The following is a 27930-nucleotide window of genomic DNA, read 5'->3' as shown; positions in this document are numbered from 1 at the left end:
ACAAGAATCACAGTCTGCTGTGATGTCCTGAGGCTGCCCCCTGCTGGCTGCTGTGTTCCTCTGCTGCTCTAGCTTGGTTTGTGCAGCTTGTGATTAACCAAAGTTGTCCAGAAAAGAAAATCTTTAATATCCTTCAAGGAAAATTTGATGTACAACTAGCAATCATCAATTGATGACAGAGAGAGTAATTTGTATTCTTAAATATTGATGAATGAAGAAAAATTGGGCTCCAGCAGAAGGGCACTTTTGTCATCCAGGGCAAAAGGGCCAGTGCTTGAGCACCACTAGGGCTCTATCTGTGCACGTGCCTGCTCAGGAGACTTAAGTGTGATCCACTCAATAATGATGAGTCTCTGAGTTTTGTACTATATTCTGGAACTTCTGTCATAAATGGCCTAATGCATTCATCCCACAGCCTGAACTGAGACCTCCACTGTCTCTGCTTCCCTCCTCACCTCCTACAGGAGCAGACCTACAGCGAGGTTTGGGGGTGGGTGCAGAGGAGGAGGAGGAGGCGGACCAATCGTGCGACCCCCACAGATGAGCTCCAGAACGTTTTACAATGCAGAGCGTTTCTCAGAGCGTATTTTGCAGCTGTTGACTTGGAGAGCGACGGATCCGACGTGCGTAAAACACCCGTAAATGTAGATCCAGCCACCGCGCCGAGAAGAGAAGAGAGACAGAAGACACTAGAAGGAAGAAGAGAGTCATCGTTCATCACATTGTTCCAACACTCACCGGAGGACTTAACCTGAAAGCTTCGAGAGGAGAGAGAGCGCATTTGGTAAGACTGAAGAACCTATGGGACTTGTTTCCTACTAGACTAAAGACCACTACGCTTTGTTTACTGATATGACCCAGTTGTACTTGACGTGGTCTTTGCTTTTAGAAGTTTTTGAAGGTGGATGCTTGTGAAGTGATATTTTAAAACCTGGAGAAATTAGGCTTTTTTCCCACCTCGTATGTATATAGTAGCCCAGAGGGAAATGCTGAAAGCACACAGCCCCTTATGCATGTATGGCCTATATGATCACATGGTGGTGTATAATTGGACATTGGGCTTCGATCATTAAAGGCAATAAATCGCATGTTTGGTCATTGGCGAGTGAGCGCCAAGTCCAGATGTCACGACCATGTGCTTCAGGGAGTTATTGACAGATAGTCTCTCATCCATTGTCCTGAACCCCGCTGCAGTTCGAGTCCTTTCTCTCGAGGGGAGGATGAGCCTGGAAGTTAAAAGACAGACGCCACAGCATCTGGATTAATAACTTAGTGCCGTCCATCCAGATGTTTCCAGCTTTATATTTTATTTGGGTTTGACGAAAGTTTGTGCGTAAATGTGCCCAAGATTCAGTCGATGTGCGAGGGTGGGTTTTACCGGCAGTTCCACGCGATTTACCGATAAACAAATCGATATTCGTACACGTTTCTCTGAAGCATGTGCGTTTTTAAAAAGCCCCTGAATCGTGGGACCTTTCTGTACTTTTCTCAGTCTCCACCTCCAAGTATCGGTGCCGTGCAGCCACATGACACCGGGTTAACGAAGAGCCAGTTTCCTTTTCCACCTCCGGCCACCAGAAAACGTGCCCGATCACAAATGATAGTTTTCTCCTCAGAACAATGTTCGGCCGCACTCGTAACACGTCTTAATGTTCTGCGCTGACACCAGTTCAACAGCAGTAGCTATAACAACCAGAAGCAGCCTTTTAAAGCGCTTTGCTGGTGTGAGTGCAGGCTACAAATAGGCCTCCCATGTGGAGGAAGTGTGGGAGGTTTCTGCTGAACATGATCTGGGCAAACTGAGCTTGTTTCATTCTGTAATTAGTATGGGCCCAACAAATATGTATTTTTAAATCCCTTTTGTTGTTAGTGAATGAGTAGATTTCTTTTGTGCCCTGATGGTTTTGTGGTTTTGTATTTTTCTTTGAGCAGTGAATGTTTAGGTGATTTGTTTAATCCATAAAATAAAGTGTCTTTATTTAGCAGACCAGTCATTATTAGCAGACCAGTCATTATTTCAACTTTTCAAACAAAGATGTCCTGTTTTGATGGTTCCAGCCTCTTGATTATGAGGATTTGCTGCTTCTTCTTTCTTATCTGGCAGTTAACTGAAATCGCCGGTTTATTGGCTGGAACATTGATAATGATGGTGTTAATTTATAGATAAAAAGGAAAAGAAGATAATTGTCAGATTATCAGAAGTAATCACTATGTAAAGCCCTGTAATTATTAATGTGCCAATTAGGTTAAGGCTACATCAGTATTTACAGGTTACAGAGTTTACAGGTAACTAGCCCCTTAGAGGCTGTCTCATAGCAAGTGGTCAACATTCTTAATGATAATTCTAACAATGTTTTTTGCACATTTATTAGTTGTCTGTTGGGACTTTTCAGATATTGTCAAGTTTTTTGGAACCAGCTTCATGTGTCTCATCAATTTGAAAGATTGAAAACGTTTCCGAGCAGGTTGTAAGCTTCCATTTTGAAAGAGGTGGTTTTGCCATTTCTGGCCTCGACTGGTCAGGTAAAGTGAAACAAGGCACTTTGACCACACTCCGAGTCGAAGTGATCCCTGGTCATCAACTGTGGCTGCACTGTTGAAAGCACGGAACTACCTGACCTGAAATATCGTATTAAAGTATCAAACACAGAAAAGATTGGAAACTTGTAACTGACACAGGGGGCACAGATAGCCTGTGTAGAGAACCTCTCTGTGTATTCAAGGCGATGCTGGGCCAGGGAGGGGAGGTATGTTTCTGACTTTGCCCCCTATCTAAACACCAACACCCTACATGGGTTTTCATGCTGGGTTCATCACAGTGGAGAGTGAGCAGATAAGCCCGGCCGCGGTCAGTGACCTCGGTGAGCATGTGTGGCGATCGGAGTGGCTGTGAGTGCGAGCAGGAGCTGGACAGGTGCGCGTTGTGCGGAAGGCCAGTGTTATCAATGTGGGAGGCAGCCAGCTGTGCTCCTCCGTCACTACGGGCAGACCCATGAATATCGGTGTTCATCTTGGCCAAAGTTTCAAGTATCAAGTATCACGCCCTCCAGAGGTTATTATTATCTTTGCCAATTTGCGTCACCTAAAGCCCGTTGACATTCTGAGCACCACCACTGCTCTTCATCAGAAAGAATTGGACCCTGTGTGTGGGAGTGGGGGTGTGGGAGTGGGGGTGTGTGGGTGTGTGTGTGTGTGGTTTTATTAACTGTGTCAAGAGGCCGTTAATCCTTGTCATGTGCTGTTGTCTGTTTATATTGATATCACTAGAACGTCATTGTCCTTTGTTGACATTGGGTATTCAAGTTGAGCCATTCATTTAAGTACAGAATGTACTTGCTATAGATATGAGTGAACTGATGTAATCCACTGTTTCAAAATGTAAATGTTCTCCCTCCAGGCTTTTTTGATCTTAAACATTTTCTTTTCCAGCGATTTGCCTGAACAAGTTATGCTTTGTTCATCTCTTCCTATATCTTTTGTTCCTCCTGGAGAAATGAGTCCCAAATATGTTCTCTTAAAAATCTACAGAGAGCCATATGATACTTTATGTGAACACTTGCAAGAAATAAATTCTTGTAAACTTGACAGGCTACAAACTCCAGTGTATATTGAATTTCAGCTATTAACTGTTATATAATCTTATGTAATGATCTCTCTCTTAGACTTAGACTTACACTTTAGTTTTGAACATTCAAATCTCAAGTTTTGACCCGAGAAAATCCTTGAACATGTGCAAGGCAGCAACAGGCAGATAGTTACTTATAGATAGTTAAACCAGCTATAATCTACATTTGTATTTCAACAATATGAAATGATGTGAAAACCGTATGATGGTGTGATTGGTGTTATCACCTGAATCGCTGGCTGCCTTCAGCTACTCAAAGCTTTATAGTGACTTTCTTCTCCATCATTTCCGCGATGATCTTTGACCACTTCAGAAACGGTTTGTTATCACAATATACTGTGACCTTTTTGAGTTGATACAGCAAACTTGTTGGGTGGCAGCTGCTTATTCACATATCTGGTAGACCCAGAGCAGTATAACCATTAATTTAGAGGCATCTTTGCATTCTGTCAAATTTTAGTCTGTTTTCCACACTCTTTTAGCTCAATTTTTGGTCTCCACCAACTCCTGTGGTTTCTATCTGGGTTTTCCAGCGCCTTAATTCTCCACTGTCATCCTCACCAAGCTGCTGACTGTGTCTCTCCGGTGTTTTGCTCCTGCACAGGAGGCGCACGTTGTTTATTAGAGCCTTTTAACAGCTGCTCTGGCCAATCGATGAAATGAGGTCGATGAGAGAGAACCAAAACAATTAGCCAAAATGTGTTGCAAGGTTCCATGCAGCTGATTATCACCACAGATCCATGTGAAAACTTCTCTGTGGGGTTGTTATGAGTGGTCACTTTTAGCAGGTCAGAAATATAGGTGACGGCCACTTTAATGTAGCCTACTGGTGTGAATATTAATGTTTTAGAATGTAAAGCAGATCCTACAGCCTACACACATTTCATCATGAATTATTATCTTTGTGATGTTAGTTAATATTTTGCTGCTGATATTAGTATCTGATCAGATTTATTAACGGCTTTAAAATTTGTAAAAAAAAATGTACAACCTTCCAGTTCAACTGTTTCTAGCACTGTCACCTGTATTGGTTGTGCTGGAAGAGGCTCATTGATATTGATAAGTTACATTCTTTCACTTTATGGTGACTGGGATCACAAGAGACAGAATTTATTGCAGGGTTTTTGCTCAGCATTGCACAAGTTTTCCTTTTTTTGTGTCCTCACACTGTCGACAATGATTCGGGAATTGTGAGTTGGACATAGATCTGTTGTGTTTATGGTTGCCTGAATTCAAGGGCCAACAGATCTGTACCAGCATGATGCTGTAAACAAAAACTGGGTCGCAGTCATATCCATAACTTTCTACAATATGATTGAAACATTTGACATTTCTGATATGCATCTGTCAAGGCAAATTTCACTCCTGCCTTCGTGTTGCAAATGAACTGGATTAAGATATCAGAACAGGCTTATTCGCTAGTTTGATGTTGCCTCACAAATCATTACTTTTACAACAGCTCAGCTCAATATTCCCACCTTGTGTGAACACAGATCGTCGTGGCCGCTTGTAAAACAGACTATTAAACTGTATCTTGGCTCCTTCTCTCCCTGTGGAACCGCTGCTTCCTTTTATGATCTCTTAAACCATTCAGTCAGTCTGTGTGCGGAGACAGCCTGCTTATACAATCGCATTCATTCTGCTTTAATAAACATTGTTTTGACATCCTTTTATATTGGATATCATATCCACGCACACCTTGATTTGGCAGATTTTTTATTCATGTTATTCATGTCTGCCACACAGACTTGAGTGTTGAGTTGTCTATCATAGCATTTTTATACAATTCGTTTTTACCATCTACACAAAGTTCTGTGTGTGTGTGTGTTGTCAATGATAACACGACATCCACAAATGCACCTACCGTGTAAATAGTTAAATGTCGTTACTCGTAAACCATGAGTTGCTGTTTACTTTTCACGTTCATTAAGTTAGCACTCAGTGACTTTTTACAGTAAATGAAAAACATTTTCATTGTAAGAAAATAGGTCATAAAACAAATCTAGCTACTTAGCGGTTGGTTGCTATCCATAAATGTTGCATACTGCCATTTACTAGTGCTTGGTGTTCCTGCACACGAAAAATGTTGCTTCACCCGAACGAGTTGACTTACAAATTATCTACATGTTGTATCTCACAGACACGGATAAATATTAACAGATTCAAAATGACTCAGAATTTATACGTGGGTTGCGTTTGTACGAGTTATGCAACACAACATTTGTCTGTGGAATAGTTTTGTGTTTTACCACCATAGTGTTCCTCTGTCCCCAGCAGGCACGTGGCTGAGGATGAGCTGGTGCTGCCAGGCGCTCTTGGCTGAACCTCGTGCCTCATACACCACCACATGGGCATCTCCTCGTGTGCATTTGCTCGCCCACTGCCCCAACTTTTGTCCTGTGCCTCTCCTTTTTTATATCCAACTCTCACAGCAAGAGATGGAAAGTAATCATTGAGAGTGCAGCTACAGTTCTCCTCAGGATAAATTCCTTTTACAAACAGCTGTTCCGTTCCCTAGCAGAAATGGACAAAAAGAACGAACAGCTTATCATCGTCCCCTCGCCCACCTGTTCAAACACTTTAAATGTCATGTCAAGTCCAGTAACTTAGAATTGCACTTTTCACTCTCGTGCCATTTCATGGCCGATTGGTTGCGTAACAGAGCTCACTGTGGCCTGAAGGAGAGCGCACGGGTGTAAGGTGACCCCCCCCCCCCCGATGGGAGAAGAGGATATGCTCATAGGGCATTTTGCCAGATTCACAGGAAGCAGTATTCTGGAACAGTAAATATAGTTCCAACAGTTTTCTGAGAACATTTCATCTCATGATGTAGAAACCGTGTGTTCCTTATCACCAGTGGCTGAGCTATACTCCCATCTGTTGGGGAAGATTGGTTCTGGAAAAAAGAACATTTTCACAACTTGGCAGCTTTTACCTTCACGATACCGAGGGGCTTTTATATTTTGATCTTGATCCGTTGAAAACCACAGGGAACTCCCCAGGATACAGAGAGGTGAGCAAAGGGGTAGATGACAGTCGGCAATGTCAAGTGTCAACTTTATCTTTAACTTTTGCATATCCTTCCACCCCCATAAACAATGAGTCAATGTCCCTTACTTTGAACCACAAGTTTTGCATACATGGTTTTTACAGTAATCCATTTGTACTGTTCATTCTAACCTGGTACTATTACACATCAAGCTGCATGCAAACTGTTATGACTGTATCGGAAATATCAATTTAATCTTTTGTGGGGTTTGGTTGACTTATAAACTTTGCGATTCAATGTGAAATATTTGTTTTCGATTCACAGGAACCCGTCCCATTCAAATACCAAGTCTGTCAAGTCTTTAACAAGCTGTCTGGGATCCTCTTGACAGACATGTTTATGGACTCACATTTAGTTAAACTGTTTTGTGCCACCCCTTTACTCGTCCCCAGATTCAATTACGCTGCAGGAATAACCCCAGTCTGTTAGCTTCCTGATCTGAACATGTTCTAGTCTGTCCATGTCAGATGTTTCAGATCTGTCACACGGATTTACACTGTTGATGGACCAAGCACAACTGCAAAGCTGTGCTGTATAGTGATCTGTAATTTGAATGTTTTATAGTTCAATACCTTTAACCGAGAACTGCAAGGGATCGATGTGGCCATACAGGTATTTTGGATTTCTGAAAGGCCCAGAGAACTTCCGGAAATACTTCATCTATTTTTTTAATCATTCCCAATAGAGTTTTTTGTAGTTATAAAAAAAATGGCTGAATGAGTAAATTCATTATATGGGGCTTCCTCTGCTTGTTGCCTTTATGTCAAGGTGTCTCGCTGTGATTGCTGACACGGAGAAGCAAGTGACAGTTTTTCTTTACAGCCCCTCAGACCCTTTCAGTAGTTGCATTTATCCATATTCAGATACATAGTATGAACAGAGATGGCCATTAGAGCTTTAGAAGCAATAGTTTTATTTCACATATTAGATTCTGACCAAAAGCAATGGAAAAATTAATAAAATATAAACCTGTATTTGTAAAAACAATATAGAGCCTACATGAATGTATGATTTATAAGAGAAGAAGGATTTGCCTGTCGGATTAGTTGGGTCTTCTGTTGTCTTAGATGAACCTGAGTAATATATACTTGCAGATAACACAAACTTTATTCATACAATGCATGGAAACAAATTGAATTTCACCTACTTTCCTTCACAAAGGTCACAGATAAAACAAGTCACCAAAGACACAGTTTAACATCCGTTTGCAAAGATGTGATATAAATGAGGTCTAACATATGACGCATAGCTACAGTTTAGTATGGCAACAAACCAGGGATCCTATGGGTGGAAAAAGGCCGTAATGAGCTTGATGCTGTATTCACTGTAAATACTTTGTCCTCGTGTGGTTCCTGTCGGCTGGGATACGTCTCCTTCCACTGTTTCCGGGTTCGTCAGTTGTGTTATTCTACCTTCCTGTGGTTTTTAAGGGAAAGTTTCAGTCACCTCTCTGCAAATCTATCTTTGCATGTGTGTGGTAATACAAGAGGAAGAACTGACGTCGGGGTGTTTTACATTTGAAGTTACCTTTTATTACATGTTATGTTCGATAGGTTTAAATAGGATCATTTGGGCTTGGATTAATCTCAAATTTCTTTACACTACCTCATTATTGTGGTGTATATTGCATCCACTGTCACTTTGTTTTATGCCTCTCAAGTTTGCTCTGTAGCTGCAGTGGTTCAGTATCAATGGCCACTCATGAGCACAGTGTGAATGACAGTAACGGTGATCTTCTGGCAGAGAGGACACTGTGAACACAACGGAGCTGCTGTGCACTGGACACAGCAGAAGCAGCAAACAACAAGCTATTGTCTTTGAGTGAAATGGTAAAGAGGATTCACTGGGGTGGTGGATGTAGATGTGGGATAATGGTTTCCTGGTTGACAAATATACATCTTAATATCGATTAGTTGAAGTATAACATTAATGACTGTTTTGCAAACTGCCTTGTCTGTAATTTCACAGAGGTTATTGTTGTGAGGGATTTGGTTTTGTTGGATCACATTTTTCGCTTAAATCCGTCATAAAAACAGGGCAGTAACACTGGGAGTCTGCAGGCTTATGACTTTACACAAAAGACTAGAGCAAACAAAAATCAAATAGACCTTGGCCTTTGACTGTGTGGACTGGACGTGTTTGCCTTGCTCAGTAACAAAGTTCTGGAAAACACAAAGAAGTTTTGTCATATTTTCCAGCATTTTATCTCAACGTGTGATCATTTACAGTTGCTGTCTGTCGGCAGAGGTTTCAGAGAGTGGATTGATGAGAGTGTTACTTACTTAGGCCAGGTCCCGGGTGTCGGAACTCACAGCGTCAACAGCAGGAGTCGGTCACTCTAGCAGAGAAATGTTAGATATAAGGATTCATGACGTCTGAGACTGAGGGCCGGGTTTCAGATACCTGACATGCCTGGATAGTAACTCCAGAACTATTCCTGCTCGACCAAACCGAAACTTTCTGTTCACTCTATGACACTGTAAGTCTGTGATATTAACGGCCACAGTGAACAAGAATTATGACGTCTTTTCCACACTAATGTAAAACTGTTGTTTAAGATCAAAATGTTGCTCATTAAATAAAAGAAAAGAAAACAATCGTCTAAAACATGAAATATTCAGAACTTAATAATCAGATATGATTGACAATGCTGAAGAAAGAATCTTCCCTAAACAAACAAACCTGCAGATCTGTTATCTGTGTGTGCTAACAGTCTTTTTTCTGCTCTCACCCTAGATATTCAGACCTTGGTTGGACACAAACGAGCCCAAAAGAAACGACTTGAATCATGGAGCCTGCTCAGTCAGAGGTGAACATCATATCCAACGGGAAAAGCCACGACCCCGGGGACGACTCGAGTGTGCCAATGAAGTCATTTCTCGAGGAGGATCAGTGAGTGTACTTCTGTTGCTACACACACACACACACACACACACACACACACACACACACACACACACACACACATATGAATGGCTGCTCTGTGTTGCTTCTATACCGGTAATCGCATTAAGCACAGCATGTGTCCATCACTTTTTATACTGTCTGTCTGTATTAGTTACACTTGAAAACCCCACTAAGCTAAAGCCACAAAAGCCTTTTGTACCTGTTTGTCATTAATATGAATTGGATAATGGCTGTAATGAATGAAGCGTGACTCACCTCCTGCACAATCTTCACTCTTTTTCTAAATGCATGTGCTCACTTCAATGGTTGGACCCATATACAGAAATGGCACTCAAACAGTCAGGTATGTTTGCTCCCACTGCATTTGGTTTCATAATGCACAAAAATAAGCTTGTCACTTTAACCCCAGTCTGCAGCAGATGCATGTGCGTTTTCTGGCAGTAGAAAAAAAGACCATCACTTAACAGGCCAACATTTTCCCACCGTAGATTTGATGATCCTGACGTAGGTCTGGAAAATGAAGAGTTTCTGCCCAGTGCTAATGGAAAGAAACCCCAGCGCTTCACAGACGTAAGTGTTTGCCAGACTTCGCTGATTTAAAACAACAGAAAGAGCATAAGGGTTTTCATATGTCATATAATTATTGTATGCTTTTCTTTTTTCCATTAGTTTGAAGGAAAGACCTCCTTTGGCATGTCCGTCTTCAACCTGGGCAATGCGATCATGGGCAGTGGAATCCTGGGATTGGCCTACGCCATGGCCAACACTGGCATACTCCTCTTCTTGTGAGTAAATAAGAAAAAAAGAAAAACAGAGGCCATTTTCCAAACCTAAGCTTGAATCTACCCAATGTTAAAAAACGGGTATAGATCGTTGTGGTCAACTTATCTGATGATATCAGAAATCTCTGTCTATCTCGAGAACCATTCATCTAATCAGCTTCACACTTGGCATGTGTTGGGTTAAAGGCCCAAGGAAGTGCAGGGTTGATTTGGACATGCCATACGTTCAATAAACAAGGGACCAGTGCTCTGTACCACACAGCGGCTGGGACCCCACAATGCAAGTCACGTGTCGACGTGTGCGTTCACAAAAACTTCAATGAAAACCGATTCTCCACCTCTGGGGTTCTTCCTACTGAGTCGAGCTTCACTGAACTTTGAACAATCGAGTGAACTGCCCCTTTGTGCAGCAGCGGTGACGCAGGTTCGTTTTTCTGTGGACTGAATCCTGCATCCGGCTTCAACTGGTCGCGACGTGTTTACTGCAGGTCGCTTCTCCAGTTTCAGAGAGAAAAGCTGCTACCAGCATCACCACAGGCCAAACAAAAAAAAACACATGCCATAAGCAGTATGAAGTCATGAGTATTTCTAATGTACATAATGGGAACATTCTAGTAGCAGTGAGCTTTACTGGTTGTGTGATGGTTATGGAAGTTACATATAGAAGTGATATATTGTCTGTCATGACATCTGCTAACATGTTCTGTCCCATGATATGGTCGTCTCCCCTAGCTAGTGGCCTTTATCTAAAGCTCCCCCCCGCCCTCGTTGCCACATAGAGACTCCAGAAATGCCACAGCTCAAAATAATCAAACCTCCAGACCCTGTGTGAGGCATCTGGTTGGCTCATTTAACTTCCTTCTGCTCCACGCAGACTGCTGCCGTCAGGACACCACCCTGCTGGTCTCGCTCTTATAGTCTGTGTTTGTTTAGCTGCAAAGCGAGTGGTGGGACAGGAATAGAGACGGGCCTCAGTGTTTCCCTGAACTGGAGGAGTAGCTCCTCTGATGAAGAGGAGCCGTCTCTTTCTGTCGGGAGTAAGGTCAGCGAGGTTCAAACTAGAGCTGGTGACTTCTGATTTGAAGTTACTGAATCATTGTGGCAGAAGGAGCAGGAGACTTTTCTGCCTCTTCTTAGCGAGTTTTGCTGAAGCTGAGGGTTAAAGATCATCAACACCATTATGACAGCGTGTCCAACAAGACACAACAAACCGCAAATCAAAGTTGACCACAGAGATAATATGCAAACCACAGGAGGTGCATGCCTCCTTTTATAACAAGCACAAGACCTAGGATCAGGCTGTGTGTTAAAAAACATATAATCCCCCCATGAATAACATGACATTTAAATGGAAAGCCACATATCATTGAATATATTTTGAAAACTGTTTCTCATTTAAGCATGTTGTGTTCTCCCAACAAATGTCATATTTGTTGTGAGTATTATTACTTTTTAAAATTTGAATTTATTCCAATTTCTATTGAAAAGGGAACACGTTAATACCTACAAAGGCCAAATCCCAAGATCCCTGGAACATGTTTATTCCCTAGATTGTACATTTAATTAAAAGGAAATTAAACAAACAAAAATCAGTTTCTTGTTTGCTTCATATCTCTATAAACTCCCTAATTTATAAGTGAAAAAGTTCACTGCCTAGGAATACATTCTTCAGGGCACATAGTCACCTCTGTGTGTTTTATTACAACATGTTTGTTTCTTGATCCACCACCCCACAAAACAAACAGACGTTCTCAGCGCTCGTCTGGATATTTCCAGTGCAGAAATAGAGCCGCCATGAAAGGCAGGGCACTTACTGAATACTGACTCGGCAGGAATGCTCATGTGAAAGCGCTCACTCAAGTCCCTGTGCCTCTGTAGGAGGGACGCTGCGTCTCGTTAGATGCAAGGGGTTATGGGAAATAGCATTTTCATCATGCGTAGGACTATTGGCCCTTATCAATGGAGTACAGTTATATTCATTTTAATGACAAAAGTCTTAGCATTTCAAGAATGCTTCCTTGTATTTCATGTGTATTATTCGTTTCAACTCTTGGTATTGTGTTACAATAATACAATTAGCATTTTGAAGCATCAGCTCCAGGTCGTTGGGTGTAGACACAAATTAAAGCATTTTAGGGCTGTTCTCCAAACTATGCAGATTTTGGAGAAATACAAAAGTTTACATGTAAACAGCAGCAAAACACTGTTTGACTTTCCTTTTTGTGTTGTGTCTCAGGTTTCTTCTGACTGCAGTAGCAGGGTTGTCATCTTACTCCATTCATCTGCTGCTCAAATCCTCGGGCATTGTGGGTAAGCCATAAAGTCCAAGTCTTCTGTAGGGAAATGGTGCAACTACATGTTGCACGATTTATATATCATTTTAAACCTCCAACATTTCTGCTACTGATGGATATCGGATTAGACCAAAAAGATGTTCGAAGCTTATTAAGGACCTTTCAGCAAGTCACCAAAAAGCAAACCAACAAATATCAATTTGAATTAAATACATTTTTTTACTATATTTTACGATAAATTCACTCATGAAATTGGATAAGATGATTCTACAACCTGTCATGGAGCAATGTTTCTATAGTATCTAGTCAAAGATTAAAACTGTGAAAATGACACAACAAGCACACATACTTACTTTCGTTATTTTTGATTGTGTTGCCCGAAGAGACATCTCAACATAACTGAGCAATAAGTATTGTTTGTAATCTGTTTACAGGGATTCGAGCTTATGAAGAGCTGGGCTACAGAGCCTTCGGCACTCCTGGAAAAATGGCCGCTGGTATTGCAATTACCCTGCAGAATATTGGAGGTGAGGAGTTTAATGTGTTCACAACACACTATGTCACTTGTTCGCTGAAAACCCTGCAGCAGAAAACATGAATTACACATCATTAAATGGATCAGGGTTTATACCCCACTGACCCAACCATCACACATCCTCCTTATGTCCTTAAACCACCAGTATTACTGGGGCTTTGTTCCGGGCGGTACATCTCTTTGATTGTGAGGAAAGAGACCTGTTGTTAAACTGCTTAAACTGCTGTGTTCCCATGATCATCCAACCTGCATCTTTGGATGTCTCTGACCAAATCTCTGTTGAGACACATTAGACTGTCATTACTTTATTTCAGCAGGATTGTGCGTTACATCTGTAGCGCTCAGTCAACATTTCTTCTTGTTGCTCAGCCCGAAAGCAAGACTAACCAGACCTGATACCTCGGCCAAGGCCCGGTAGTCCCCTCCAATTCTATGAAGCTGCACCAAAGTTCACACATAACAATTCCCTACATTTACCTGATTAATTTCATAAAGTTCCATCAATTATTCCCAAAGAAATTGATGGAAAAAAAGCCAAATATTGTATAATGTAGGTGAATGGGTTCTTTCTCGGCCCATGTTCCATCCTCCCGTCTAGGTTCAGTAACGTGTGTCCTCTGATACTATTTAAGATCACATTTCCCTAAAGCCAGAGTTTATTAAATTGCTGGTTTTGTCAAACCAACCGTCCAAATCTCAAAGAAGTTACAATCATGTTATGTTATTATTGTCAAAATAGTTGCAATTCACAGTTAGCTATCGGTTTTATTTTCACTCAACATAAATTTGTTATGCTTTTTCAAAGCATTTAAATGCTAGGAGGGAAATATTGTAAATTTGTTTTATAAAAAGTATATTATAATTTGTTAATTTACACAAATGGAATTTCTTTATGGTAAGATGTGACCTAACCTCTGTAGGGTACTGAAATTCCCAGAATTTTTTTTTGCAGGGGACATGACCTCGATGTCCGCAGTCGCACCGGGCTGCTGCTCTGTCACTTACACAAACACAGTGTGATAACTGTTCTTGTGTCATTGGCTTTGCTGATGTCTGTTTGCTCATGTCTGACAGCGCACTCCCACTCGGCCACGCTGGGCCACACATGTTCACGTTTCCTCTGTCCTGTCCCGTTACAGCCATGTCCAGCTACCTGTACATCGTCAAATCGGAGCTACCGCTGGTCATCCAAACGTTCCTGAAGGCCGACCCCAGCTCTGAGTGAGTGTTATCTTCTATGAGCTTTTCAGCATCAACACCCCTGCGCTGCTTGTGGAAGGCACATGACTCCTGCCTGCTGTTGCCCAAGAGCTCAGACTCTGTGTTCAGGGTCAAGGGGCCTGGCAGAGTATGTGGGCAGGGAGTATGTCAGTTTGCACCATTCATTGATTCGGTCAGGTTGGGGGTGTGATGAGAACGGTGGCTTGTAATTGGCTGAGTAACAGCGGGGGGGGGGGGGGGATGATATCAGTCAGTTGTGTATACACTCAACATAATCCTTGCATAGTCGAGCTCTGTTCACGTCAGAGTCTTGCAACATAAGAACTAAACTGACGCTAGGAAAAGCAAATATCTCCAACAAGGCCTAACCCCCCCAACAGGCCAGTATGAAATGACCTTTGCATTGCATTAGGATCTGCATCAAATTACATCAGAACCCTGAACATGCCAGATTTTTCTCATCCTGATCCATCAATCGTTCTCTGAGAATTCACCAAAATCAAAAACAAAATCCCCCCCCCCCCCCCCGGGCTGGACCAAAGTTGAATGGCTTCTCCCCTGACCCATACCACATCTAAGTTTAGTGGAAATCTGTTTTGTAATTTTGGTGTATTCCTGCAAACGGACAGACAGACAAACTAACAAATGCAGACGCAAGCGTGACCCACTTGGCAGAGTTAATAAAGACAAACAAAAGATCCTGTGCTCACCAGAATCCGCCTGGATCCAAAATCTTGACTTGCAATCTTATTGATTCTTGAGGAACTAAGGAGCCTCTTTGAATCAAACACGCAGATGTAACCAACAATAACCTTGTAGGCGACAACGACCAGACGTTTCCTCTCTGCATGAGAGGCCACTTCCTCCAAGTCCGTTTGGTTCTTTCTTCAGGATTAACTCAGTTTCTTGCACAATCTATTCAAAGTCCTGACACTGTGGTACTGGGGTGCCGATGATCCAAAAGATGAAGGGGATTATGTGAATTGTGAAACTTATACTAGAGTTTAACTTCACAAAATGCTGCACAATCCTCATTTTATTGCAGGCGACAGGCTGATCTTCTGGTATTCCTCAAATCAAATCAAACATCAAATCAAATATAGTATATACATTATATATAAAAAATTGCCATTAACCCAGAGTGTAAGACGTGCAAAGGTTGCAGTAAAATGATGGGTAGTTTAAGATTATGACTTACTTCTCCTTTGTGTCTTTAATACTCGTATAAACAACCTCTACAAAGGTATTAAATCAAGGTTATACAGCGACCTGCCTCTGAAGGTCATGTCCTTACCCTCTATCCCTCATCAGTTATAGAGTGGCACAAAGTCATTCTTAGAGCTGTGTTTGTGTGTATTCATGTCAGGGTCAGAAGACAAGCTACAATCGCAATTGACGTATGAAATTATGTCACTCTCTCTCTCTCTCTGTCTTAGTCTATCACACACACACACACACACACACACACACACACACACACACACACACACACACACACACACACACACACACACACACACACACACACACACACACACACACACACACACACACACACACACACACACACACACACACACTAGTGACAGCAGCAGGTGTTGTAACATCGATGCCAAATTCCGAGCATAAGGACGGGTCAGCTCAGGGCCAACGACTGAGACAGGCTGTTCATTTCCACTTGACGCACCTCTTGCTGCTCAGATGTGTGGCGTCAGGAGAACACGGTGGAATGACGGGCGGGTGCCGGGGCCGGGGCTTTATTTATGACCTGTGGCTCCTTAAATAGTCAGCAGTGATGTGTGGTAGAGGGACTGACAAGCACCTTTCACTTCAAATTCTCCGAGGGGAGACACAAATCGTTTACAGCAACACAGGAAGACGCACGTGTGCATTGTAAGGACACGTTGGTTTCCAGTGGAGCATGTAAGACGATAGTAGTCGTTTGCAGTGGTCACATTGGGAGAGGTTCAGTGGCAGGGATTCACTCGCAGTTGAACTTCAGACTTGGACTTGAGTCAGGTGGAAGTCACAAAAATAGAAATGATATTTGATGCCGATTCCAAATCACAAATACGGATATTTGAGAAAGGTGAAAAAAATGACATCACTATATCAGCTGATCGTTATTTTACAGTAAAAACCAACCACATCAAGTTCCCTAAATATATGTTTTAATCTGCGTTTGTTTGTTTATTTATTAGTTAGCAGGATTAGACAAAAACTCCACAACCGATTTTCATGACATTTCGTGGAGGATTTTGTAAAGAACCCATTAAATGGTCGGATCGGGTCCAGGGGGCGGATTCACTTTCTTTAAGAGATCAGGCATCTTTCTGCATTTTCCTTGATTTCCCAGAGAATAATTTGTGGATCTTGATGTAACAAATCAGCCGTGTTTAGAGGAGAGATAAAAGTGTGTGTGGGATTTGGTGCAGATCCAAATATAAATCCATATGTAGTCAATTTAAATGTGTATGTAGGTGGTCCAAGCTCCTTGCTAGTTAAAGAAGTGTTCATAAGAACTGTGCTGATTGGGACATTTTACAGTGTAATTAAAAAAAGTTCTAAGTAAGTTAAGTCAAGTTAAAAATACATTTGTCTGCAGTTCCTGTCGTGGTGCAGTTGGCTCCAAGTATCTACTTATGAGGCCTATGCATTACAAACACTCAGCAATCTATTAACTCATCCTTCATATGTGAGACGTATGAAGGCTTGCAGTGCGACCTGGGATTGTCCTCTGTAAAGTGAAGCTGGACTCGGCTCGTGATATGACACTCCCTATACAGCTCTGGATTCTTAGTAACCACATCTGAAAGCCGATCATCAGAAATGACCTACTGACGAGGGGTCCAAATACCTACGTGACGTCCCCATGCTTTCAAGGGACTCCTCCACACACCCACAGGCAAACAAGCACACAAAGAAACAGATAGGGGAACTGATCTCATAGATCACTGTATGTCAGGCATGTGGCTGATCCCACCAGTGGTGCCTCGATCCGAGGTCGATGACTCACCGGCTGAGCGGCTTAACAAAGGGGCAGTGGGGCTCAAAGGACAGGATTTAGGGAACAGTTGTTTTTAGCTTGATTGCTTTACAATCATTTCTTGTTATGTTAAAGATTTATATTCTTTGCTCCTGAATAGGTAGATTTTCTTTTTTAATTGTTGTGTCATGCATGTCAGTGCATGTCCCAGTCTAAAACCCCATTATTTAGAAAAGGAATTACAAAAAAGAGTGGGAGCATCAGTAACGATAGAGATTTAAAGACAACTTAAAAGAAGCCAATTTATAAGCATTTAAATTGTAAGAATTAAAAAAACGACCTTTCCTTTCTGTCATCATCAGTGCACCAGGACATTTCTGTATTTCAAACAGAAATGTCATGTAATATAGATGAATCGTTATCACATCTCATATTTAACCACTTTTTTAAAAATGGAGTCCATAACTTTCCTCCAATTGTGTTCAAGCTGCATGATCAATTATTTCCACACAAATATTGTAATTCAGCTTCTTCAAAAACAGCTTGAATTTCTGTAGCTCAGGCAGACTTGAGGGATTTACTCCAAATAAAAACCTTCTTACTGAGGCTGTTTTCAGACGTATGAAGCAAACGACTCCACAGTCTCATCATCATCTCACATTTCCTTCATATTGATCCATGAATCCAACTCAACCCCGAACAGACTGGAGCAAACGTGTGAACGCCCCAAAACAGTGTGCAGCTCTGCACTCCTATTTCACATTCTTTAAATCCCCAACATCCCTGAAGCATAATTCAACATGGGAGCGACTCGAGCATCATAAAGTTAAGGGAGACATATGGGTAAGTAAATTGGCGATTGTCCATTTAAAGGACAAAAACAAATCACATGACAATAAACAAACTGTTCAGTAATGCTCCGTTTATGACAAAGTTATAACTGCGTAGGAAACTAGTGACGTTTCTCATCTTCTTCCTGTGATATCAGGAGCAGGGGGTCACGAAGTCAGAGAAACACAGAACACAGTGACATTGAGCTTCTTTCCAACATGTGTCAAGGACTCAGGGACTTATATTTTATAAGTTGCTGTCACATTTTGTTTAATGGGGCATCCACAGGTGGTCATACAGCAGCAAGGTCAATCACTGGATTTAAATGGGAATCTAAACTTGTGCAGGTCATACCATCCTCGTACGTTTTTGGCCTTGATTCAAGAGAGGGAATCTATTTTCAGGTGTTTAAATACGGGAGAAACGGGAAGCTCGGGAGCGAGAGCGAAGTTGACTCTGGATGTATTTGCAGACTCCTCCGTCTCTTTGAGATGCGTCGGCTCCACCGTGTCTTCCTCTTCTGAGCTGCAAGCTACAACACAAATCATCCTGTTGACTTATGTATCGGCCTATTCCAGTATACTGCTGTGGAGAGCAGCACAAGCAGACATGTTCCTCCACAGTCTTCAGGCTGAGCACGCCTCCGGCAGGTTGCTGTTCAAAAATAAAACACATCAACCACATGTTTTAATAACCTGGTGACATTCAGTGGTTTTATAGTTTCTTCTTTTAAAAACTAAAACTTGGCAAAACTGAACTTGTGAGACAATTTCTCGCCAGCTCCCTTTCCAGTCTGTGCCTCTCCTCTCTGTGTGAGTTGTGTCTCTGTGTCGGTGTTTGAAATACTGAGCTCATGATATTAAACCTTTCTCCAAACAGTTTGTGGTACATGAATGGAAACTACCTGGTGATCATGGTCTCTGCCAGTATCATCCTGCCCCTGGCTTTAATGAAGCAACTCGGTGAGTAACACAACATCTGTCCCTTAGCATCTGCCTCAGTATTTGTTTATTGAGACGTCTCCATCCAACACAAGAGACTATTAATATGTTGTAACTGATTTCAATGAGGGATTTAACATTTGTATTTTTAACTTATTTCATCTACTCTAACTGCAATCCAGGCCCAGAGAGCTACGGAAACCCATTTCTGCCAATGAAAGAAAAAATGAAAACTTAACAATGAAAAATATAAAAAACACTTGCGGTTAATAGAGTTTACAAGTGAAGTTATGACTTCATTAAACAGAATTAAGAGATTTTAGGCCCTTTTATTTGATAATAGCCCGATAGAAGCAACACAGCTCTGCCAAGAAACTCGTTATCTTTGCAACCGCTCTAATTTTTGCTTCAGGGACACACTTCCTGTCTCCAAAACATTAAGAGACTACTAGTCAGTGATGTCGTTTCACTTCACAGTCCCTCGGGACATTTTTTTTGTCTTTACTCAAGTTTTATTGTGTAGCTCTGACCAACTTTTAGACCCTTAGTTAAATCGTCCTACATTGCCTCTGCGGTACTCCTATCTTACCCAGGCATGTTTCTTTTCAAGACAGTGTTTATATCTTGAAGGTTTCCTTATTAAGACGATGTTTTCTGTTGACCTTGAGCCACCCTACAGTACATAGGGACATTTTGATGGAGCAGGTGCCTGGAAGTCAGGCAATTAGTGTGTTTTTATCCCACCACAGGCGGCAGGAACCAGCAGGGGCCCAATTACACATCTTCTGTCCCGAGATGCTCACGCCCTGTATCCCGGTCTGAGCTGCTCGCTTCAAAGTCAAATAAACAGTCCCTCTCTGCTCTCATTGTGCTGTGAGGTCGTCCACAGGGCCAATTTTGTGGGTGTTATCGCAGAAGCCGTGTTTATAGAACAGTAGGCAACCCTCTTACCGTAAACTTTGTAGAGCTTCTTGTGTAACGAACAAAGCTTCCACAGCTCCGAACAGTACACGCAATCAAAAAGGACCAGTTTGTTTTACGGAGATGTGTCAGTGACGGCCTTGTCGTCTGTATTTTCAGGTTACCTTGGCTACACCAGTGGATTTTCTCTCAGCTGTATGGTGTTCTTTCTCACTGCGGTAAGTCGGTGCCGCTCACACACTGGAGATTCATCACAGTGACTCCTCACAAGAAGCCTGGTGGGCTCTGGCACGTCATCCTCGGCACATACGCTTCTCGCTTTCCCACTCTTGCCTCTTTCCCACACTCGTCTCTATTTCCAGTGGCATGTGGTCCTGTTTGATAAGGCGAATATAAGAGCTGCTTAAAGACATCAAAGGTCGGGTGTAAAATCTCGGAGGCTGGGACTCGCTAATCTGATGTGAAATGGCTTTTTTTTCCCCTTCGAGCTTGTCGCCAATGGTTGAGAGCTCTCGTTTACTGATTCTGACACCCCCCCTCATCCTCGCATCTTTTCTCCGCTTTCCTCTTCCATTATTCTCCTTCTCTCTGCAGGTTATCTATAAGAAGTTTCAGATTCCCTGCCCGTTCGAGGAGTACTCAGCCAACAGCACTGCTGCCCACCTCACCATGAACGTCTCAAGCCATGGCCACGAGTACACCAATGGTGTTGTTCACGCAGACGATGACGACGCCCACTGCTCCCCACGCATGCTCACCATGAACTCTCAGGTAGGCGGCTGAGGGCTGCAGATGCACTTTGCATAATATGAATCATTTTTTGTACATCGAGTTCTGCAGGTGACCTCAGTCTGAGTTTGCACACTTATTTTGGGAGGCTCCTAAACTGTCATCTGTTTACGTGTCTCTTCACAGACGGCATACACCATTCCCATCTTGGCTTTCGCCTTTGTGTGCCACCCTGAGGTTCTGCCAATTTACACCGAGCTCCAAAAGTGAGTTCATCCCTCTGTTACCTGCAATATTTGATAACAAGTCAGTGCAGAATGTGGCCTTTTCTGAATGTGTGACTTTCACCTCCTCTGATTTCAGTCCAACAAAGAAGAGGATGCAGAAGGTGTCCAACATCTCCATCTTAGTCATGTACACCATGTACTTTCTAGCAGCTCTCTTTGGCTACCTGACCTTTTATGGTGAGAACAGCTGTCCTCTGCACCTCTTTAGGACCTTGTGTTTCTCAAATCACTTGTTTGACCAGTGTTTCTTATTGTCAAATGATACACAAGAGATGCTTTTTGGAAAAGATAAAACATTAACTCATCTTGCAATGTTTAAAATTACACCATCATTTGTAGCTAATATTTCTTTTTCACTCACAATTTTTTTTTAATTAAATTTCTATATAGGGAGACATGTTTCACACTCGAAACCATGTTAGAAAATCTCAAATAAGTTGGGCCTGTAAGAAAAACATGTCATGTGTCACAAGGGAGCGCTGTTGTCTGATTCGTGTATAAGACAGTTTCACAAACGCGTCTTAAGTTTTAACATTTTAAAGTGAGTACAAAAGCAGCAGAAATATAAAATGTTTTATCAAGATTTTAACAATGGGGAAATTATCTTAACATTAGTTTTCTCTTGAATAAAATTCCCTATTTTAGTAGTATTAGTATTTTTATACCTTTTTTAATTAGTTAGAATTTCTCAGTTTTAACGAGAATTCATTGACTGAGCTTTGCAGAGAATTTACTTTTCAAATTTTTCCTTCGCTTCACACAGATCCAAAGCTCCCTCTTGTGGTGACTCTTTGTCATAACGATATGCTCCTGAAGGTATCACTGTTTGACTTTTGAATGATACGTGATAAACATTTCCTTGTATTCCTGCAGGCAAAGTGGAGCCAGAACTGCTGCACACCTACAGCCGCATCGATCCGTACGACACTTTGATCCTGTGTGTGCGCGTGGCCGTCCTCACTGCCGTCACCCTGACCGTCCCCATTGTGTTGTTCCCTGTAAGTGTGGTGTTGAGTTTGTTCCCTGCAGTGCTAGGGGGACATTTTACCGTGGCATCCTGTGACCATTTAAACAATTCCTCTGTCCTCAGGTGCGTAGAGCCATCCAGCATATGCTGTTCCCCACCAAGGCTTTCAACTGGCTGCGTCACACTGCCATCGCTGTCGTTCTGCTCACCTTGATCAACATGCTGGTGATATTTGCCCCAAACATTCTGGGCATCTTCGGCTTCATTGGTTAGTATAAAACTGGTCATTTCCAGAGCCACAAAATTGAAATGATATTGAAAATAAGTGATGACCTACTCCTGCAGCCTGGGCCATTATCATAAGCTCCTATAGTTAACGTCTTGACTAATATTTTACTTTGAAAAAACTTAAATAACGAAATAGCATTTCATATTTTCTATAAAGCACAACTCAACCACTTATTGGACCATAGGTTCCATTCAACACACGCGTGATTATTGGTTACTTATTCGGTCTCTGTTTACAGACTGAAGTCTCCTGTTTGACATGACGGTGTCGTTCAGCCTTTCTAGTTGCCGGCACAAAAAACAACAACAACACACCCATTATAAGCAAAACTAAAAAAACGTGACTCATGCATGTTTGCTCACGGACAAATTGGCGGCCTGAGTCAATATTATTCTCATGCTCGGCCCTCAGATCGGAGGCCATGTTTCACAGGTCAGAGGTGGAAGTTGAAAACATTTAAGTAAAAGCTTCGCCAAGGACACCTTCAAAGCAACGGTTTCTGCTCTAAAAAACACGCCGAGGCATTTTAAGTACGCACGTGAGAGTACGTACAGAGCGTACTTTAAGTACACATGATGGGAGCAAACAAATACAGCTCACACAGTCGGGTGATGCACTATACGGAGCTGTTTGCAGCAACCTTTGTTCTGTATTTAAAGGCTATAATATTAAACTCTGAATGAAATGAATGCCAGCAATGAAAAAGGAATATTCCTGAAAATATCAACAAACGATAAATCAATAGCTACTTAAAAGCAGCCATTACTATTTTTGACAAACTTGGCAACACTACAAGTCTTCATCTTTTCCTCTGTTGAAGAATCATTTAAAAATTTTATAGTGTTTATTTAGTACCATCTTTAGAAAAAATTATATTGATTTCCTGTCACATCGGATATATATATATATATTTTCATGACTGAGCCATATATATGATAACTAACATTTACTAAGAACATTTTAATACTTAGAACCCCATCTATGACATTTCCCATGATCATACAGTTTCAGTTAATCATTGTAGATGATGCTTGAGAATGTAACCTCTATTTAAGTAAAGCTGTTCAAATGGATCCTCAGATCGGTCACTGCATCACTGCATTCAATAAATCTGTGTATAAAGTTATAATGTTAGATCTTTGACCTCTCCTCCCTCGTCGTGTTTCCAGGTGCCACGTCGGCTCCATGCCTCATTTTCATCTTCCCCGCCGTTTTCTACATCCGCATCGTCCCCAAAGAAGACGAACCCATGAACTCCGTTCCCAAGATACTGGTGAGGCATTGAACGCTCTGTCGTTTTGTTTTGAACAATTCATTTAACTTGGTGATGCAGACCTTTTTGTTTCCTTGATAATGACTCTTCTCCACCTCCACTGTGCTCTTCCCTCGTTCTCAGGCTTCCTGCTTTGCTGCTCTGGGTGTCCTCTTCATGGTTATGAGTCTGAGCTTCATAATCACCGACTGGACGATGGGGAGCAGCCATGCCGCAGGAGGCCACTAGGGGCTGCTTCAGTGTGTGTGTGTGGGCTCAGCAAACGGGGGTTAAAAGAGCTGGTCAATGTAAAAACAAAGCACTATCACCTCAGTGGGGACACACTAAAGTGCTGGCCAGCACACAGCCGGGGGTTTGTAACAATAGACAAACGTACAGTATCGAAAGTGGGTTGGAATCACATTTGGATTGACCAAGTTGAATTAACCCTTTGACACTTATCCGAACAAAATCCTCTCATAACATTGTTCAGTAATTCAATTTAACGCAGTGCAATGGTGATAATGCAATTTATATGAATAATCAGGAACAAACAGGGTCTATCAGTTTGTTTTAACCGTCATCTGTTTGCATGACAAAGCCCTCGATGGAGAAATGGTCCTTTCCTGTTGCTTCCTCTTTATTTACACACAAACGGCCGCAGCGAGTACTGTATAGAAGAAAGTTGCTATGATTGTGTTTGGGGCTGGAGACAGGAAGGCGTCGAGATGCACACAACAGATGATTAAATAACTCGCAAGTTATTTTAACAGAAAAGTATTTTTTACAAGATGCACAAAACGGGACTCACCCTGAACCATTAGCACTCTGAACTTTAATGTAACACAACAAGTGCTTTAAAGCCTTAAAGTGGGGGCGACATTTTATTTTCATGATCTGTCAAATCCCAGAGTTCTTCTTCTTCTTATCATTATAATTATACAGTTTAAACTTTTATTTCTAATTAATATATCAGCAGTATTTTTAACCAACACAGATGCCTTTCAATCTTTGGGACAATACAGTAAAAACAGAAATGTATATTTATTTAGCTTCCGTCAGTGTTTTTAATTTCAGATATTTAACTACTGTATATGATGAAGTTAATTTTGTTTTAGCTAACAGCTCAGTATATAGTTAATGGTAGGGTGTTACAGGCTGACGATACTTGTTACAATATGAATAGATTGATTTGAGAATCCTTTATAAATTTATTTTTTTTAGCACATATGCCAAACTGTGACATTAAATATAAACCAAGTACAGTTCAAGTTTACCCCGACAGTTCACTTTTCATTCTAACTCATGAGCCTATTTTATTCTTGATTATATTCACCTTTATATTCCGATTAAGTCCTTAGCCCTACATTCAGAATACGATATCCTGATAAGTGCTTCATATTGTGTATCTACACGTTCCAATACATTGTGAAAAGTTTATGATATAAAATATGGTTGTTTTTTTAATCCTTGACCCCACCTTAAATCAAACTCTGTGGGTTTGTACCATGCCTGGCCAAGCAACATGAATTTATCAAAATAAACCCACTGGTGGGTCTAGTAGAGTTCATCAAGCTGATTTATTTTTTTAATTTGAAGATGTATTGATCTGTTGTAGTTCTGCCTTGACGTTTTTGCTGTACTGGTTTGTAGTATTTTGATTTGTTTTCACACTTAGACTTGAAGTTAAAGTTTTGCATGTTGTAATGTCCAGTCCGTCCTCTAGTTGATACAGTGAGCTACACAGTGAGTGATTTTCCGTCCCACGTTGTCATAGTTGTTATTGTAATACTGTACAATTGGCATCTTAAAGTGAAGTGGATTGGAGTCCCAATCTGTGCTAGAGTTACCATAGTGTTATATTAGTCTTTTGAGGCCCTTCTTAATTGCAATGTTTAAACATTACTGTTGTGATGTTCAGTCAGCGATGACACTTTCAGTTCAAGGTGGATTTAGGGATGTGGACGATCACTTCCAGATGGACAAATTGGGGTTTCACTTTTTACAGAATACATATTATAGAATGGAAATATATATATACACAAATTAATATCCTGGGTCTTCCCCGAGGTCTCGGTGTTGAGATTATATCTCAACACTGGCCTGGGAACGCCTCGGGATCCCCCCGTCAGAGTTGGTCAATGTGGCCCGGGAAAGGGAAGTCTGGGGCCCCCTGCTTGAGCTGCTCCCCCCGCGACCCGACCCCGGATAAGCGGACGAAGATGAGATGAGACAAATTAATATGTTAACAAAACAATGCAACATTTTGAGCTTTTGAACTCAGAGAAATGACAAATACTTGGTGCTTGTAGCCAAAGATGGTTTTATATTGTAACACATGGCTTTCAAGCTTCAGAAAAGTCCAGTGTAAATCATCACTTCTCTCGTTTTATTTATGTATCCTTCTATGCTTTGTGTTGTTTTTGTTTAAGGATTTCTGATTCCCGATTGAGGTATTTTTTAACGGACAAGTTTTGAACAACAGTAGGAGAAATATTTAGTGCACGTATCAGCCTCGGTCCCCGCTTTTCCATGTGTATTTTCCGTGGCTGCTGTGGTGTAAGCTACATGAAGGGTTACTTTTGTCATGTTTAGTTATTTCTTCACTGTACGTGATCATGCCAAAATAACAACTGACTACCTACTGCTTTGAAATGCCTTTAACTTTGGAACAGGTCCCACAGTTTAAATAACAGACACTATATCAAATATCCATTTTTCCTGTAATCAGATCTCTGTGCTATTTTATTATAGTCTAACTGTTATTCGAGATGTAAATCCATGAAATGACAAAACTATAAGTAAATACTAAGATATATGGAATTCTGGTGAATAAGATGTGGCTTGATATGAATGATGTACATAAATCTAAACCTTTTATATTTGTGATGCATATTTACAGTAGCTTGTAAAGTGTAAATAGAAGGGACAGTTTTAGTTTGGCAATAAAATAATTGTAGATGTTTTAACATGGTCTCATCATTTACCCTTTACTGAAAGTAAAGAAACACCCATCTCAGGTTATTGTAATGATAATAGACATCACAATTAAATGTCCTCAGTTTATGACTGGCATTGACATTTTTTGTGTCTAAACTTTTCTGAAATTGTACTTCTAAATATGCAAAAACATTTTCTGGTAATAATTATGTCACATTACATATTAGAAAATACTCTCAACAGTGTGTGGAAAAACAGATTTGATGTGTTTTTATAAATAAATGTCTATCAGGCTGTAAATTATACACAAACATAAACCTCTATAAAAACACTCAGGATATTGACAGCAATTAAAGGGGAAAGTCTGATAAGTGCAACGGAAGGGCTCATTTTTGTCTCGGATTGCGAGAAAAAATATATATTTTGCGAAAACGGCCTTTCATAATTGAAATTTACAAAACCAAAATGTAAAAATTCACCAATGACCAATGCATGAAAAGTGTCTTCGTGTTAGTTTAATTAACTGGATTTGTTATCTGTGTTGCTGTTAATAAATTTATTTTAAAACTTTGAATAATTTATATTTGATCATTCTTGTAAATATACTAGTTTCACCCCAAAACATACTTTAGTAGATGCATAGTTGAAATTAAGAGTTGGTCTATCTGATCAACGTTTTTATCTGTCATGCTAAACTGTTTATAAAATAACACTGAGCCTGAATTGTAGGTCATCGTGATCCCTGGCTCTGACATTGTTGTGTCAACACACGGCTGGTTTTCACTGTAACAAAGAGAAAATATCTCATTCAGATTTGTTTATAGTCAAAACATTAGGGATTAGACATGTTAAATTTCCAACAGCCCAGGGAATCGAATCGCAATCTTAATGCAAACAAGAACAAATGAACCGAATGTACCAGACTGTAGAAGCAGAAAGAAACTCTCTGCAGAGATGAGTGAGCAACAGTTAAACGGTATGTGAGAGCTGGATTAGATAAACAAAATATGCTTGTATTGAGTGTATTGGACGAGGCAGTTTTTTCATTTCTTTTGGCTTGATGAAGGTGACAAACTTTTATTTGCTTGGGGGCAATTATAAAACTTGACTTTTCTAATTATACATTATCATTAAAACAATATGAATCGATCACAATAATTTTTCTTCTCTATGTATTTTCAGGTGGCAATGACAATTACCATCTTTTACTGTTCTTTTTTTTATATGTTTTAAATAAATTTAATTTTGCTTCCACCAATTCTTCTTCACCCTATGCCATTTTCACATTTGAATCATTATTTTCATTGCCTGCTACTATATTTTGTGCTCCATTTCTAATTAAAGCTGCTTTATAAATAAATTGTACAGTTATTA

At 40.9% G+C, this 27930-nt stretch overlaps 1 protein-coding gene across 3 annotated transcripts; it reads left to right on the top strand.

Moving 5' to 3' along the window:
* Window positions 1-501: 501 nt before the first annotated feature.
* Window positions 502-26585, top strand: slc38a3b (solute carrier family 38 member 3b). Of its 3 annotated transcripts, none has more exons than XM_053430613.1 (17): window positions 503-784; window positions 9411-9566; window positions 9904-9924; window positions 10070-10151; window positions 10251-10366; window positions 12600-12673; window positions 13092-13184; window positions 14332-14413; window positions 19110-19192; window positions 20252-20310; window positions 20687-20863; window positions 21008-21087; window positions 21185-21285; window positions 21982-22106; window positions 22199-22343; window positions 23534-23637; window positions 23761-26585. In XM_053430613.1, exons 2-17 carry the CDS (start codon window positions 9463-9465, stop codon window positions 23863-23865), a joined length of 1551 nt encoding a protein of 516 aa, XP_053286588.1. In that variant the 5' UTR covers window positions 503-784; window positions 9411-9462; the 3' UTR covers window positions 23866-26585. The 3 variants fall into 3 exon arrangements, with proteins under 3 accessions (XP_053286603.1, XP_053286588.1, XP_053286595.1); XM_053430620.1 differs by lacking the exon at window positions 503-784 and adding an exon at window positions 8891-9153; XM_053430628.1 differs by lacking the exon at window positions 9904-9924 and having other exon boundaries at window positions 502-784.
* Window positions 26586-27930: the final 1345 nt, after the last annotated feature.

The sequence above is a fragment of the Pleuronectes platessa genome, chromosome 2 (genome assembly GCF_947347685.1).
Source record: "Pleuronectes platessa chromosome 2, fPlePla1.1, whole genome shotgun sequence".
NCBI classification, from domain to species: domain Eukaryota; kingdom Metazoa; phylum Chordata; class Actinopteri; order Pleuronectiformes; family Pleuronectidae; genus Pleuronectes; species Pleuronectes platessa.
The sequence above is the reverse complement of the archived record's forward strand: the minus strand, read 5'-3'. Positions and strand labels throughout refer to the sequence as shown.

Bases quoted from the DNA above. Each gene is read 5' to 3' on its own strand.
- slc38a3b (XM_053430613.1), top strand. From the start codon at position 9,463: ATGGAGCCTGCTCAGTCAGAGGTGAACATCATATCCAACGGGAAAAGC. The intron at 19,193-20,251 runs GTGAGTAACACA...CTGTATTTTCAG, and splicing joins GGCTTTAATGAAGCAACTCG to GTTACCTTGGCTACACCAGT. The intron at 21,286-21,981 runs GTGAGAACAGCT...GTATTCCTGCAG, and splicing joins TGGCTACCTGACCTTTTATG to GCAAAGTGGAGCCAGAACTG.